Raw genomic sequence first — 18,040 nt, forward strand, 5'->3', positions numbered from 1 at the left:
GTGACTTCAAGGTGCTTAAAGATGGATGAACCAGGCAGGGCGGACCTTCTTGGTAGTGGTGCCTGCCCTATGGAATGTCCTCTCATCACATGCCGAAGAGATAAGCAATTATATGACTTTCCATAGACAGCTGAAGGCAGTCCTGTGTTGGAAAGTTTTTAACGCCTGGTGTTTCTATTGTGTTTTTATATTCTGTTGGAAGCTGCCCAGAGTGGCTGGGGCAACAAGTAATAAATAAAACAAGCTAACAATAACAACAGCAGCACAATCTATCCCGTTCCCAAACAGTACTTGCATATAAGTTGATCACAATGGAAAATTGTCTGCAAGAATTCAAGCATTTATGAAAAATTACTGGGAATATAACAATGCAATCTAGCCTAATAAGAAGTTCATGCATATTTATCAGCATTTGCTAAAGTTAGTTGGATAATGCATTCTGGAGGCCTAATCTACTTGACTCACATTGCAATGGTGACTAACACTTAATCTAATGCTTTATATCAATTCATATTTTTCCCCTTCAGGACTAAGGCCTATATATATTTAAACGCACACACACACATACAGTTGCTGTCTGCTGCTCTCCTGTATCAGAAAAGTTCCCAACTTCCAGTTTCATTTCCAGGTCAATTCAAAGTGAGTATTCTTTCCTTCAAAGCCCTAAATGTCTTGGGACTGGATATCTAATGTAGGGATGTAGGACCTGAATAGTGTTGCATTCCAGTTCCCATCAGCCTGAGATGGCATAGCCTATGTTCAGGCATGATGGGAGTTATAGTTCAACAACATCTGAAAGACCACAGGTTCATCTTCCCTAATCTAAATGAATGTCTTGGTCTATGCCAAGTCTCCAGTAGAAGCTCTGCACTGGATTGGGTTGAATGATAGCAGAGGGCCTACTTGGTGGTGATGCCAAGTTCAGGAATTCATTTTTTAAGATTACTCTGCGATGCCTGGTTAATTTTCTCACTTTCTGGCATTTCATCAGAGAACTCTTGGGATTTGGATTGATTTACCTGCTGCTACCATCGCAGTGTTACTAACGCCTTGATTACTTTTTAGAAAGTCTTGGATTTTGAAATATGGTTTTACACAACTATCAGGGTTCCTTTTAGGAATGGAAAGTTCAATTTCCTCTCGAATTCACATGTCCATCTATGATAAACCAGCTCCGAAACTTAGCTACCAAAGTGAGTGTTTTGAGCAGCAAGTCATAGTTATGCCTGCTTCACTTAAACAAAAGTAATGATAGTTGTTTTTTTGGTGAAGTCTGCCTTGTTTATTCCAGCTTTGATTGTTAGAGATATAATTTTCCAGTTCTAGTTTTCCTTCTATGTCTGCTTTTCCTGGCTGAATTTGTTCTGCTCTGCTGCTTAAATGGTTTTGGTTGGCTCTCCTGGACAACAGTACTTTTGTTTTAAATTGTTTTTTTATCTCCAGTTCACTCTATTGCTCAGTTCAATTCAGGTTTATTAACAGTCTACAGAGAGCAAATATTTGATTCTATACGATGAAGGGAAAACTCTAAAATACTATCTGTCAGTTTTGGCTCCAGTTTCTCATATTCCTAGTCTTCGGTTTGCTACATTTCCACTTGAAGTGTCTGTGTGTTGTTTGTTTGTTTTAAGTGCCCGCTAATATTCAATATTAGCATTTTTGTGTGCAATTTTGCCTAATAAACACACCTGTGCATTTAATTCAGCCAAATTTGCAGTGAAGGCTGCTCAACTTAGACAAAGCCATGTGACCTCCATTGAGACCTTCAGACTCTGGTTTTTTATGTATATTTATTGTACAGGTCAAATTTTTATCTTTACATATGTTTTTTATGTATTATTTATGTCCATAAGTTTCTGTTTGGCATTATGTTGCCTTAATAACAAATCTGAATTTGAGATATACAAATTTTGGCAAGCATTTCCCCAATATAATATTTTTTATGTTATATTTTGCTAATAGACACATTTTTAGGTACAATTTCCCTAATATACGTGTTTGGGAGGAGAGGGGAATTGGAAAACTATATCACAAAATTCAGAGAAGTTTGAATTTTGAAGGATAGCTACATTTCAGCTTGGCTGTTGTTTTGGGAAATGCAAGTTAGGGAGGTTTGTATGAAAATGTAAAACAAACCCAATTTCTCCCCATCTCTATAAAATACAATTGACTTCCTAGGAGCCTCCACAGGGCTTAATCTGGCACTGATACTACCCAAACTATCCAAGGCCCTAGGGTTATCATGAATTATTATTATTATTATTACTAATAATAATACCACCTTTATTGTCATTGTACAACCTGTGTACAATGAAATTAAACAAGCCTCCCTCCCCGCAAAAAACAATCAATCTCATTGCACTCTGTGTGCTTATCGAACAACACACCACCTCGCAAGTCAATTTTGCTATGTTATTTTCCATTCAACAGCCTAACAGCCCACGGATAGAAGCTATTTTTTGGCCTGTTGGTACGGCTGATTATACTTCTATATCACCTGCCCAAGGGCAGAAGATTAAAGAGGTGATGGCCAGAGTGTGAGTCATCACTGAGAATTTTTCTTGCTCTCCTAAGGCAATGATCCCTTGCGATGTCATCTAGCGGACTCAAGGGACAGCCAATGCTATCATATGCTGTGTTCACCACCCTCTGTAGAGACTTTCTGTCCGTGGCTGTCAAGCCAACATACCACACTGTGATACAATATGAGAGGACAACTTTCTATTGTGGACCGGTAAAAGGAGTTGATCCATTGTTGTTTAACATTATTCTTTTGCAAGAATACTCATTGTCTGCAATGACGCTGTAGATATATTAGGTAGTATCCGAGTAGCTCTTTTAGTCAGCGCAAGGATTTCCATTTGTGCAACAGATCTTCTTCCTATCCTTTCCCTGTGTGCCCCCTGAGCCCTCACCAAATCTGCTCTAGGGTGTTGCGGGGGGGCGGGGGACGGGGGGGGACCAGAAAGGATTTAGAAAGAAAGGGCCAATGACACCATGTTATGATGCTGTCGTTTTCCCAGGAGCACCTTTGCTTTTCGTTCCAAAACTGACCAACCAAGAAGGACTGCAAAAATCTCCCCCTTGCCTCCCCTCTCCTGGAATCAATGGAAACCGTCAGGCTGAATGCCAGCACTGGTGATACTTTCTGGATTCCCCCAGACTTCTCAACTGGCTATTCCTTTTTGTGCTATATTCCTTTCCATTACAGTACTGAGTTTCAGTGGCTGAGACACCCACAGTGTATCAATGCAGCTGGAAGCCTCAGATTTTGGAGAGAGTCCAACAGAGCTGGTAAGATCCCAAAAGCTTGAGGTTAGACAGGCAATGTGTTATGCTGAGCTTCACCTCAGGGCATGTCTGAATCTCCAACAGGACAAGTAATGATGTCTGAGATTGAGACTGAGATTTCTGATCTCAGATCACATGACAATAGGAGACAGCCATCTCCAGCTACTACTGCTCTCAGTTCATTTCATTTCATTTTTTCTCTCTGGCTCTGGCTCTTTGCCCTTTCCCTCCTTGTAATATCTGCTGCTGCAAACTTTGTAAAATGATGCCACAGGAGACTGAAGTGTGGAGCACACAGATTTTGCTTAACACTGTGCAACTCTTAGTACGGCTGCTGTAAAGCAGCATCTGTCAGAGGTTGCAGTTCTCTGCAAAACTGTCTTCGGGAAAATCAGGGTTCTAAAGGACACGGCTACCTGCCTAAGTTTCCAGAAAAGCACCCCGTTGCATAGATTTCCCCAGCCTGGAGTGAAACAGGAATGATGCCAGAGACACTAACAATCAGATGATTGTCAGGGCTTGTAAACTGGATGGGCTGGTCTGACTCAATATAAAGGAGCTCCAGTTATCTCATTCTCAGGCTAACTGGACCTAATGCCACATGCCACAATATAGACAGGTTCAAGCAGTCAACTGAAAGCACCCCACAGTAGGGGTGGGCAAGGGTGCTCAACATCCCTGTGCACACTGGAGCCAGCTTTCCTATAAATGAGCAGGAAAAGTTCTGCAGGGAGACTTTTGTTCATATTTGCTTGAACATGAATACTGCCCTCTATGCAATCAGGGCCGTAATATTATCACAGTTCCCAGTTACTCAGGCAGTTCTAGGTGAGTTCAAGCAAACCTGAGTAAAATCTCCATGCAGACCTTCCCTGTTCAATGCAGGGACGTCAGGGACTGAGAGCAGCTGAAGGTGGGATGAACAGGTGAGGCCAACATTTGTCAAAGGGCTTTCATTGGGACAGAACTTGGATGCCCCCACACTTGCTTTTAAACATTGCATGTTCAGGAGAATGTGTGAAAAGAGTTCAGTTGATATCTAATATAACATGTACAGTGGTACCTCGGGTTACAGATGCTTCAGGTTACAGACGCTTCAGGTTACAGACTCCGCTAACCCATAAATAGACTCCACTAACCCATAAATAGTACCTTGGGTTAAGAACTTTGCTTCAGAAATTGCATGGCGGCGGCGCAGTGGCAGCAGGAGGCCCCATTAACTAAAGTGGTACCTCGGGTTAAGAACGGTTTCAGGTTAACAATGGACCTCCGGAACGAATTAAGTTTGTAACCAGAGGTACCACTGTATACAGTGAAGCCTCGGGTTACGTTGCCTTCGGCTTACGTCACCCTCGGCTTGCAACCGGCGCAAACCCGCAAGTACTGGAATGGGTTACTTCCGGGTTCACACCATTCACACACGCGCAGAAGCGCTAAATCATGCAGCATGCGTGCGCAGACATGACGCTTTGGGTTGCATCATTTTTGGGTTGCGGTTGGGCCTCCGGAATGGATCCCCGCTGTAACCTGAGGTTCCACTGTACTCAGAAGCAAATCACATTGTGTTCAAATGGGTTAAAAGGTAAAAAGTTAAAAGATCCCTGGATGGTTAAGTCCAGTCAAAGGCAACTATGGGGTTGCGGCGCTCATCTTGCTTTCAGGCCGAGGGAGCCGGCGTTTGTCCGCAGACAGCTTTCCAGGTCATGTGGCCAGCATGACTAAACTGCTTCTGATGCAACTGAACACTGTGACAGAAACTAGAGTGCACAGAAACACTGTTTACCTAATTGCACTGGCGTGCTTTCAAACTGCTACGTTGGCAGGAGCTGGGACAGAGCAACGGGAGCTCACCCCATCATGAGGATTCGAACTGCTGACTTGTGGATCAGCAAGCCCAAGAGGCTAAGTGGTTTAGACCACAGCGCCACCTGTTTACACCCAGGTCAGTGTGCACAGGTATTATAATCCATCCCCCCAAGCTTGTGTTTTAAACCAGCCGTAAATGGGTTTATCTTATCTTCTTCACTCTTAGCTGTTTTCCTAAAACAAATTTCTCCCAGAAGCACAGTATGCATCAAACTTTTCTCAGCATCCACCTTGTCATCAAACTGAAATGTGTTAAACATATATTTTGCCTTTGCAAAAAGAGAAAGAGAAAAGGAGCTAGCCAGTCACACTGCGTCATAATCATGTGAGGAAAACTGGGAACAGAACACAGGTAACGAAAATAAAGCCAAAAATCGCAGGAGTGGTTGCTGCAAAGAACCAATTAAATACAACTTTAGGTGAGCGAGTCACAACAAGGTGTCATCATAATCGTTGCAATTTGAACACCAGAAAAAGGAACAATTAATTAGGGTAAAATTGCATTCTCGCCACAGCTTACCTTATACAGCAAAGGCAAACGTCCTAGCTTCAGAAGCGCAATTTTCCTGGAGACATTTGCAGTATTTTGGATCCTGAGCAAATCTTCTGCAGTCCCGTACTGCACATCAAAGACTTCAGCCTGTATAAACAGAAATAGATGCTATTTATTAGTGTATTCTTTCTCAACACGTTGAGGATCAGACAGATGGTAGCTACCAAGAGGCAATTCACAAGCAGTATAGGGTGGCAATCATGTTATTACACAGTGACAATCACATTTGCTGTTTGATTTACATGTGGCTAAACACGCCTACATGGTATCTGCACCAGTCCATAGGTGTTTGCAAACACAAATATTTCATTTGTATGTGCTACATTTATATAAATACAGACAAAGAGCCTAAATATAGACAAAGAGCCAAAAAGTAATGTGTGTAGCAGCCTTCAGTGAGAAGCAGTGGTGTCATTAACCACAGACTTGGGGGGAGCAAAATCTTGGGTGCCACCCTGCCCTTAGCAGTAAGGACACTCATGCTCACTAGTGCCTGTCTGCTGCCTTGGATTATACAGTCATACCTCGGGTTACAGACGCTTCAGCTTGCGTTTTTTCGGGTTACGGACCCGCCGAACCCTGGAAGTACCGGAACGGGTTACTTCCAGGTTTTGGCGGCCGCGCATGTACAGAAGCGCTAAATTGCGCTTTGCGCATGTGCAGAAATGCTGAATTGCAACCTGCAGATGTGCCACTGTGGGTTGCCAACACTGTGGGTTGCGAACATGCATCCCGCACGGATCACGTTCACAAACTGAGCATCCATTGTAGTACTCATCTGACCTCAGTATTTGCCTCCATGACAGTCTAAAGAAGTCTAAAGCCAGCAATAGTTCTTTACCTAGCCTGCCAGCTTTGCTTCTTCATAGCAACTTAACAACTTGGGACCAGTTTACCTATAAGATCACTTTGCACCGCATGTGCACACTCGACCACTTCGACTGGTGAAATTGGCACAACTGCAAGTGCCACATAATGCCTGTTCCACATGTAGAAGAACACAATCATTTAATGTGGCACAACATACACTTTGGAATTCGAGATCAAGTCGGCTCCTTCACTGTACTATTTTCGGTGACTGCTATGACCATTCCTACTTGGCCTACTGAGATGCTGAGAAATGCTGATGTGGAAAACTGATTTCAAGGAGGTGTAGGATATTGTTAGAATGGGAAACCAAAGATGAAAAGGTTAAATCTGCTGTGATCCATTGGGTTAGGGATGTGGAGCATAATGTAGAATTAGAATCATGGGGAAAGTTATGGAAATCTGGGTTGAAATTCACAGCATGTTCTACCCTGAGGGAAAACTTTATGAAAATGATGTGTAGGTGGGACCTAAGACAAAATAAATTAGCCAAAATGTATAAATCAACGTCAAATATTTGCTGGAAATTTAAAGAAGCAGAAGGCTCATTTTATCACATGTGGTGGACATGTAAGTAGCTAAGGACCTTGGGGAGATGATTTATAATGAGTTGAAATAGATATTTAAGGTAACTTTCCCAAAAAGACTGGAAGTTTTTTTTTTACTAGGGATAACTAGAGCAGAAAATCGTGTCCTCCCTAAAAGAGGGCACATGTTGCGGTGAGACCTGGAGACTGACCTCCTGGTTGTGGGTGGGTCTATTGGACAGCCACAACACCCGATTGGTAGGTCCCTCGTTGCTGGGTTTAATCTGGCCAATGGGGTGCAGTCTAAATGGATCGAGGGACCTATATAAACCCATGCACGTGTCCCAGAGCTTCCTCTTTCAGCTCGTGCATCTGAACACCCGCCCACCTCTCCCTTATTTTAGGGCATTTTGCAATTGACCTTGCTATGTCGTCGTGTGTCCTCTGCCGTTGGGATAGGGGCACGGCAGAAATTTTCCCCACTTGGCTGATGGGCCGTTGCCATTTGGGTTTCGCCTGCCATGTAGCAATTCGTAACAACTTGTAAGGTTGCGGATAGGCTCTGGTTCTGGTGGTAGGGATGGGAGAATGGTCTCACCATCTCTATGTGAAGGGTATTCCATTAAAGGAATCCAGGAACTCAACTTGTTTGGTCAACACCCAAAAGGGGATTGTGCCCGTGCCTGAGTCCAGGGCAGCATCTGAGGAGTGAATAGAGTCTGCTCCCAGGCTTTTCACCTGCCTCAGATGTTCACCCTTGGCTGACCTGTGATAGAGCTCTGGGTCAGCGCTACCTGCAAGGCTGCAGGGAGCTAGTCGAACCAGGGTCTACACAACCACTCACTTTTCTGTAATCAATCAAGTTGTGGCCTAAATTCTGCCAAAAAACCAAAACTAAAATTGGAGTCAAATGTGTCTTTATTTAGGGGAAGGTCTCTGGGTCTGAACACGCAAAACAGATAAATCTATTTCTTTACTCAACCACAGAAGCATGAATGGCAGCTGAGTTTACAAATTATGGTAAAAGTTTCTGAACACACTGTGTGAGCTTGGAGCGGTCAAACTCAGACAGCCTCTCTGATCAAGTTCACTTAGTGGAAGAGAACAAACAGTGGAAAGAAGGCAAATGAAAGAACTTTCTCAACTGTCCATCACCAGACATGAGGGAGCGTGACCTGGTCAGATCTAGAAACAACAGCATACTCTGTGGTCTTAACCCCTTTATGCATTTAACTAGAGTTAAACATGCTAGCTGTATGAAACTGCATTTCCTACAAGACTGGCTGCTGCCTTGATTTCCAAAGAAGCAGACTCTAGTAACTGGAATGCTTATGCTGCAGTAAATGTTTTAGTCTTTAAGGTACAGTACAATATTTTTGTTGTATTCATCTAGTGCCCCTTTCAGTACATTGGTAGGTGTGAGAAAACAAGGACTGATATTTCTGGTCCTTAAACGATTCTCAGGTGGGTTGTGGTCTATACAAGACGCTGTAATGGAAAAACCTAAAAATGCATATGTATGATGCAAGTGTTTCCTGGAGACAGGATGTTATTCCTGTTAATAATGTATTCCACACTTACAGTACACATGGTGCTAATGCACTTTTGTAGTGTGTGTACTTTTGTACAATAAAATAAAATAATCCAACCATAATGAATGGAGTGGATTCTGTAATGCTTTTAGCTTTCACTTCTGCTGATGTTAAAATGGTATAATCCTGATCTTTATACATTCTGAATATGAAAGCAGAATCGCTGGTGGTAAAGTACAGATAAACTGCTTTCCTTGAGGGGAAAAATAATGCTATTTGAAAAACAAAGAGGAACACAGCCTTTTATCAGCTGCAGAAAAAAGAACACTTGTGTGTTTGCTTTAGATATGCCAAGGTAAATCCTCTTATACCTAAAACTGTGGCGCTGCTAAACACTTTGATTCATCCATTCAAATGGGGTGCTTACTCTCTAAAATGCAATCTGTGGACTGAAAAGCATATGTATCTCCAGCAAAATCCAGCTTTGCACTAGATGGAATGAATAAATAGCATTCTTAGAATCAGAACAACAAAAGCTTTGATCAGAAAAAGCATTAATAGGGGTGCTCCCATACTTTTCTGAAGATATAGCTAGGGCACCTTTATATTTGTAAAATTGTTTTGTTGCATCCTTCCATGTAATTTGAGAACCTCTGGGATTGGTCTGATTTCTGCTAGGAGTGCTATTGCTCCCTACATCTTAACTCAGTTTCAAAGTTCAAAGTTCCTCTTCAGGAAAACAAAATTGCTAATGGTTAACAATATTGTCTCATAATCTCCCTCCTCCATGTAGTGTGCATGAACAAGATGGAGACATGATATTGGGTGCCAAAGAGGAGGCAGAACTGCTGAACGCCAACTTTGCCTCTGTCTTCACTCAAAAGGAAAATAGTGCTCAACCTGGTGATAATAGAATAAATGATTTAAGGAGAAAGCTATAGCCCAAGATAGGAAAAGAGGTGGTAAGGGAGTACCTAGCTATTTAAATGAATTCAAATCTGCAGGGCCTGATGAGCTGCATCCAAGGATATTAAAGGAGCTTGTGGATGCCATCCCACAGCCTCTGTCTATAATCTTTGAAAATTCTTGGAGAACAAGTAAGGTTCCTGCAGACTGGAGATGGGCAGGTGTTGACTCCATCTTAAAAAACTGGGGGAAATAAGACCCAGGTATCTACTGACCGATGAGCTTGATGTTGATACCAGGAAAGATCCTAGAACAGATAAGTAGAATCATAGAATCATAGAATCATAGAGTTGGAAGAGACCACAAGGGCCATCGAGTCCAACCCCCTGCCAAGCAGGAAACACCATCAGAGCACTCCTGACATATGGTTGTCAAGCCTCTGCTTAAAGACCTCCAAAGGAGGAGACTCCACCACACTCCTTGGCAGCAAATTCCACTGTCGAACAGCTCTTACTGTCAGGAAGTTCTTCCTAATGTTTAGGTGGAATCTTCTTTCTTGTAGTTTGGATCCATTGCTCCGTGTCCGCTTCTCTGGAGCAGCAGAAAACAACCTTTCTCCCTCCTCCATGTGACATCCTTTTATATATTTGAACATGGCTATCATATCACCCCTTAACCTCCTCTTCTCCAGGCTAAACATGCCCAGCTCCCTTAGCCGTTCCTCATAAGGCATCGTTTCCAGGCCTTTGACTATTTTGGTTGCCCTCCTCTGGACACGTTCCAGTTTGTCAGTGTCCTTCTTGAACTGTGGTGCCCAGAACTGGACACAGTACTCCAGGTGAGGTCTGACCAGAGCAGAATACAGTGGGACTATTACTTCCCTTGATCTAGATGCTATACTCCTATTGATGCAGCCCAGAATTGCATTAGCTTTTTTAGCTGCCGCGTCACACTGTTGGCTCATGTCAAGTTTGTGGTCAACCAAGACTCCTAGATCCTTTTCACATGTACTGCTCTCAAGCCAGGTGTCCCCCATCTTGTATTTGTGCCTCTCATTTTTTTTGCCCAAGTGCAATACTTTACATTTCTCCCTGTTAAAATTCATCTTGTTTGTTTTTGCCCAGTTCTCTAATCTGTAAATAGTTGGTATGTGAGTACTTAGGAAAAAGGATGCTGCGATTACTAAGACCCAGCATGGGTTTCTCAAAAAACAAGTCATATCAGACAAATCTCATTTCTTTTCTTTTCTTTTTTCTTTTTTGATAGAGTTACAAGTTTAGTGGATCAGGGGAATGCTGTGAATGTAGTGTATCTTAATTTCAGTAAGGCTTTTTCAAAGTCCCCCATGATATTCATCTGGAGAAGCTGGTAAAAGGTGGACTGGATGAGATAACTGTTCATTGGATTCGTAGCTGGTTGAGTGACCAAACCTAAAGAGTGCTCATTAATGGTTCGTCATCATCCTAGAAAAAAGTGGCAAGTGGGGTGACACAGGGTTCTTTCCTGGGCCCACTGTTGTTCAACATCTTTCTAAATGACTTGGAGGAAGGAATTGACGGAATGTTCATCAAATTTGCAGATGACACCAAAGTGGGGGGCATAGCTAATGTTGCAGAAGACAGAATCGGGATTCACTATTATCTTCACAGATGGGAGAACTGGGTCTGAATGAACAAAATGAATTTCAATATGGACAAATGTAAGGTTCTGTATTTAGGCAGGAAGAACCAGAAGCACAAATATAAGATGGGGCACACCAGGCTTGCCAGTAATACATGTGAAAATGATCTAGGGGTCTTAGTAAAGGTAAAGGGACCCCAGTCATGAATGATTCTGGGGTTGTGGCGTTCATCTTGCTTTACTGGCCGAGGGAGCCGGCGTACAGCTTCCGGGTCATGTGGCCAGCATGACTAAGCCGCTTCTGGGGAACCAAAGCAGCACACGGAAATGCCATTTACCTTCCCACTGGAGTGCTACCTATTTATCTACTTGCACTTTGACGTGCTTTCAAACTGCTAGGTTGGCAGGAGCAGGGACCGAGCAACAGGAGCTCACCCTGTCACAGGGATTCGAACCACCGACCTTCTGCTCAGCAAGCCCTAGGCTCTGTGGTTTAGACCACAGTGCCACCCACGTCCCCTAGGGGTCTTAGTAGACCACACATTAAACGTGAGCCAACAGTGTGACACAACAACAATAAAAAAGAGCCAATGCTATTCTAGGCTGCATCAACAGAAGCATAGTGCCCCGATCAAGTCATAGTACCAGTATTTTGCCTCAGTCAGACCACACCTAAAGTCCCACCACAGTTTTAGAAGGCTATTGACAAACTGGAATGTGTGCAAAAGAGGGTGGCCAAGTTGATTGAAGGTCTGCAATATAACTTAATTGATATGCTAGTGCAAGCATTAGCACTAGTGAAATGGGTTTTCCTCTATGTGCACTCCATGCCATCCCCAATTTTTATCCATCGATTGCTTTCTCCTCCAAGAATTTGTCCAATCCTCTTTTAAAATCATTCCAAGTTGGTGGCCATCACTGTTTCTTCTGGCAGTGAGTGACTTATCTTAACTATTTGCTGTATGAAGTACTCCCCCCCCCCAATATCTTGAATCATTTTGATAAAATTCTATCATGCCTTTTCTCTAGACTAAAAAGTCCAAAATGCTGCAACCTTTCTTCACAGGGGAGTTGCAAGATTCAAACCAGGAGGCTCATATATTCAGCCTCAGTCTTAAAGGCACCATACAATACAAAGTGGGGGAATTTGCTGGGGGTGAAGAAAATCTGCAATGCTCTTTGCATCGCAATATGTCTAGGACTTGATGAAGTGTGCTATTATGACAGTCATTTGAAGGCATTTGCTATTTTGAATCCACCAAGTTTATTTACTGGCTGATTTTGTCTCCTATTTTACCTGATCTTGAAAATCAATGAACTTATGATTTCATCGGGGGCGGGAGGGGGGGACTGGCAAAGTTCTGGCACAGAAATTTGTTTTTCTATTTCAACTGGAACATTTTCCTGAGTCTCTCCCCCCCCCCTCACTGCTTTCCCTCAGCTATTAATGTACATTTCAGAGGCTCATATCCTTTCAGAGGTTAAACCTAATATGTCTCAGATCGCCGTGCTCTTTGTTTCACAGGATCTGACAGAACTCATTGAAAGCTCGGGGAAATATATTTACATTTTCTTTAATATTTGACACAATGCAAAGCTTTATCCTTAGAGGGAAAAACTACAGAAGGGAAAAACCCCCATAAAAAGAGTCGTTAACAAATAAATACATCTGAAGTAAAATGTGAATGGTGCTAAAAATGTAAAGGAAACATAGCAATAGCAAACCCCCCCCCCCACACACACACACAGGCAAAGTCTTATTGGGTCTGTTTGCTTTTCGTTAAACATGATGCAAAATACCACACAAAATATGCACTTCTGGCAATGTGATGAAAGATATCGTTGAAAAGTTGTGTCGCAGAAAATTCAGAAAGCGTTTTTAGAGGGAAATGCTTTCTGTAGTGGGAATCTGGAGAAAAGAAAGATTTTCCAAACTCCCTTCCTATTGAGTTATAATTCATGAGGCTTTCTAGTCACAAACACAACACATCAGGAAGTAATTCTTTTCCCTCCCACAGACCTGAAATATGATGAATCATCTATTTTAATGTGCATTTCACAAGCAACAGGGTCGCGATCTGCGAAATCATACACTGACCCCACCTGTTATTATAATGGGGTAAACACTGTCACTTTGCCAGCCTACAGCAAATTACACAGAGGTAGCAAAAGTGGGTCATCCATCACTGGCACTAAGTTTGTTTTCAAAAAGAAGATTTCATATACCATGCCTGCTGTTCAGACTGTTACTAGAAAGCACAAATTGGGAGATTCAGGTACAATATGGCCACAAGATGAATGGACATGACAGGCTTTCAAAGAAGCAGAGTGCGGCTGTTCTACAAATAACATTGTCAGAAACCAAAGCAGTCCTGCCGTGAGTGTCTGGCAGTGAGCCACATTTTGTACAGCCATTAATAGCTCTTTCTGCTGGTAGTTCAAGTGAAGAAAAAGACAACAGCAACAGGGATAAATCAATTACATGCAACTGGATGTGTATGTGTGTGCATTTGTGTATGTCTGTGTCTAGGTTGGAGTCGGTGGTGGTAGTGGTTTGAGTGTTAGACTAGGACCTCAAGTTCAAACCTCTACTCATTGAGTGAAACTCACTGGATGACATTGGGTTAGTCATTGTCTTTTAGCCTAACCTACCTTGCATAGAATCATAGAACCAGAAAATTGTAGCAATGGAAGGGACCCCAAGAGCTCCCTAGTCCAAGCTTCTGCAATGCAGGAATCACAGCTAAAGAATCCATGGCAGATGGCCATCCAATCTCTGTTTAAAAACCTCCAGTGAAGGAGAGTCCACCAGCCATTGATGCTGTCATGATATACAGTACAAGGATTGCAAATTATATGCAGACTTCTCCATAGACTTCAAAATAACTCTTTGATCTGATTAATGCCCTGATCTCAAAGATCTAAGCAGCTTTGGCAGCTTGTAGAGTAGCTTGCACCAACACAACATTAACTGCCTTGATTCAGATGGTACAGAGGTGTAATTAAGTAAACTGAAGTGGTAGGACTTTTCTCTGCTGAAAGCCATAATTCTCTGTACACTTCCAGGAGGCTATTATGCAGCATGCTTACCAGATGGATCTTCAGTTCTGGAGGCCTAGAGAGATTTGGAACACACATTTCCCAAGAGCAGGTGTGGGTGCTTATAAATTTATCTTCCCCCCCAAGCTCCTTTTCTATGTACCAGAAGAGGATTACAAACCCTCTGGGCTTGGACTGTTCATTCCGATGCTCTACTCTGCACCTAGCACTAAATAAATGTTAAATAGCAGTAGCAGAGATTGCCATGTGTGTGCAGTTGTGCAGTACCTGCAGATGTGCCCAGCTGAGAAAATCTCTCCCCTAGAGCAAATGATAACATCATGTAAACCAAATGTTTCTGATGTTTCAGGTTTGGGTTTCTGCTTATTCCAGGCCTGTGGCTGAACATTATCATGCATCACAGCCTAGTAAGCATCTTGGTTCTGCACTCCTGACTAGATGAGATTGCAGAAGTTTCATGTTAAATATGGACTGGCTCAATCATGTAGGAAGGAGGTGGGTCTCAAGAGTTCCATTTTAAGAGCAAAAGGGGAAGCATAAGTGAACAATGGCCATAGTTCAGTGGTGAAGGGCAGGGAATAAATTTAATTAATAATAATAACTGAAATCAATAACATCATTTCTACCTAATGAGAGGCAGGTTTGTTACCTGTCCTGCTGGACAAAATGATAGAGGGAAAACTGAGGACTGGGAGCTTTGCACACAGGTGCTGTGCCGTCGATCTATGGTTCCTCCACATTCAGGTAAAGGCCAAACCTCCAGGTTGCAACCCAGCGGTCCTCAAAAACTTCATTTTAAAGGAATCTTTTGAAAGGTATGGTGGTGCTTAGCAGAGCTGCCTCATCAACTATAATCGAAGAATTAAAAAAAATCCATCAAATGCTATTGACATGAATCTAAAAGAAGGCAGTTGACTCACCAAAAATATGAAGAATTCCAGCTTCCACTTAAAAAGGTATAAAACATAAACAGAGATGGATCATGCCAAAAATTGAGTCATAAAGCATACTATATCTTAAACCCACACCTACTTGGCTTCTTTTGAGCCTTGCAAACAATACATCATCCCATTGGTTTAAATCTAGATGGAAGCTGTTTCTTTCTATTTCCTCCCCCCACCAAAATGACAGAGACAAATGGTTACATTACCGTGAGAGTTCCTTTGGCAGAGTAAGCAGCATAGGAGTAGAGAAGGTCTTGACTGTGAAGCATTTTGGTCTCTTTGCTACACAGCTGTCCATTAGGATAAAAGCATTCGCCAGTGCTATTCAGAGTCACTGTATTTGGAGAAGCGCCCGGCAGGTCAAGGAGGACAGAGTAATTTACGAGCTGGACATCTTCAAGGCCATAGGATGTCCACTGAGCCAGCAGCTTCATTGCAATATCTCTATCTTCTTTCCCACGCAGTTGTATCAAATCTCTGACAACAAAGAAACAACAACAGAAGTACTCGATTAACATGTTGGATTTCCCCAATGCCTCTTCACTTTTCTGATAAGAAGCCTCTGATTTTATTTGTACGATGCCTAGAATCTAGAAAATTTATCGTGCCTAATTCTCCAACCATCTTATCACAAGAAGCAGGTGGATATATCACATTAAGAATTTCAGGAGGCCCATTGTGTTAGCCCAGTCTTCTGGTTGTTTTGTAAAACTTGACGCTAGCCTTTCAAGAATATAGGATCACCCATCTGGACAAACAAAACCTAACATCATCTGCCAGGAAGACAAGGGACTCGTTCAGATATGGATGCTTTTAGGAAGCTGCCCTCCTGGTCAGTGGTGTAGCATGGGTGCAAAATTCTGAGGGGGTAGAACCAAGTGCCCCCATACAGGCATCGGCTTCTATAGAAATCCACACCCTAGCAAAGGCAGCAGAGCAGCTCAGGCCCACGGAAAACAGACATGAATGGAGCAAGGCAGGCAGCAGTGGCGGAGCTTCATGCTTTGGCACCGGGGGCAGAGAGACGGTGGGGGCGTGGCTGGCGCATGCCCTGGGGGCATGGCGCACCACCCACAGGGGCATGGCATGCATCCTGGGGGCATGGCACCCAGCACAGGGGGGCAGCCATGATAGCACCCCACTGGGATCATGGTACTGGGGGCGGTGTGCTCCCCCTGCCCCCTCCACCAGTGATAGTGTGGTGCTCTTCCCACAGGCATCAGGGGGATTTGCCCACCAAAGGCTGTGTCAGCCAGATGGGCTCTCCCCCTGCAGGCTGAGCAGCACAGCCCTGCATGGCTCTGGTGGGGGGCGCTCCAGTAGTGTCAGCAGCTTACCTGCCCAGGGCGCCAGCAACCCACACTACGCCACTGCTCCTGGTACTCTCCTGATGTTTGGGACTACAACTGCCATCAGTCCCAATCAGCATAACCAATGGGAGGCACTGGGTTGGGGAAAGCTGTGTTTTGTTCCTAGAATTAAGATAACAAAATAGCCTCTCTCTGTTTGTTAAACGTTTTTCCCCAAATTGTCCCTTGTTATGAGTGGAGATGCCTTTTGACTAAATGTAGCTGAAATTCTCTGCAGCTGGTGGAAGTGAAGGGTCCGAATGGGGTGGGTAGACACCGCCCAGTTAGCTGCCTTAAGGAGGAGAACGTGGTTGGTACACTTCTTAGGAAAGTGTCCTTTATACAAAGATCTGAAGAAACATTATCTGAAGCTCCTAACATTAGGACTTAGCAATGATTCCCCCTTTAAGGGTCTTATTGCACCAACAAACTTGCATTTAAAGCAGGAGAAGTTCTAGTTCCTTCTACATCTCTTCCTGGAGACCACTGTCTCTTGGAGGAATCACACAATGAACTTTTGCCCATGCTTCAGGTCATATGAGCTCTGAGAGTTGGGAGAACCTTCAGAATGGTCTTTAAGACAGCATGAGGAGGGGCTGATTTAATGAAAAACGCAGAGAACCTATACACATATGGGAGTATGAGGGCACATGGGACTCTTCGGATATTATGCACCATGTACACACAGCATATATGAGAGAACACAACAGATCCTATCTTGTTCCGGCCCAATAGCCAGAAACCCATTTTAAACTAATGAGAATGACATTCACCATCTGTGGCCTATTTTAATACCAAATAAAAACACACACACACACACACGTTTGAAATGAAGTGGGCTTATGTTAAAGACTTGTGAGCTCTTTTCAAGAGGAATAATAGTCAAAGGTCAACTCTTTGGATTTAATCTTTTCCACTTTATCTCCAATAAGTCTTCAAACAGACTGCACAAAATAGACAAGTTAATCCAATCACTAGTACATTACAAGCTAGTGATTTCATCAGCTATGCCCTTTAAGGCAATGACACAAACTTGGACAGTCCCAAAATGCACAAAGTCGTTTGATTAACACAATTGCTACTTGAAGACCCACATTTCCCACAGGTATTGGAAGCATTAATAGAATAAATAATGGAAGTGAACTCATCCCATACAAATAAGATTGACACAGTTCCCATCAGCCTGCACTTTGCTTCAGTGAGGGAGGTAGTTTTAAATGAAGAGCACAATTATGAAATTGTTCCTTTCACTATGAAATGAACGATGCTTTCCACTCTGTAATTAAATCAATACGCTATTGAAACTTTAGTGACAATATCCTTGATTGAATTAAAGCAACACAAGTGCATTCCTTATTTACTTCATAATTCCTTTTGCAGAATATTTAAAAATCCTGATGCAAATCATGCTCTAAGCTTTATTAAAACAAATCAGCAGGTATTAAGTGTTTTAATGACTCTTGGGAATATTTTAATCTAGCAAACAAACTCTTCTGAAGTTCCACTAGCAAGGCTAAGGCTGTGA

General features: G+C 42.9%; 1 protein-coding gene across 6 annotated transcripts in view; it reads right to left on the reverse strand.

The window, feature by feature from the left end:
* NAALADL2 (N-acetylated alpha-linked acidic dipeptidase like 2) overlaps positions 1-18,040 on the reverse strand; it is a 668,594-nt gene that overhangs the window by 323,418 nt on the left and 327,136 nt on the right. For all 6 annotated transcript variants that reach the window (XM_082224107.1, XM_082224108.1, XM_082224109.1 and 3 more), the window contains 2 exons: positions 15,373-15,643; positions 5,678-5,797 (listed from right to left, as the gene is read on the reverse strand). In XM_082224107.1, coding sequence (XP_082080233.1) covers positions 5,678-5,797; positions 15,373-15,643 — 391 coding nt within the window. The remainder of the gene's footprint in view (positions 1-5,677; positions 5,798-15,372; positions 15,644-18,040) is intronic.

The sequence above is a fragment of the Podarcis vaucheri genome (assembly GCF_965113315.1).
Source record: "Podarcis vaucheri genome assembly, chromosome: 5".
Taxonomy (NCBI): domain Eukaryota; kingdom Metazoa; phylum Chordata; class Lepidosauria; order Squamata; family Lacertidae; genus Podarcis; species Podarcis vaucheri.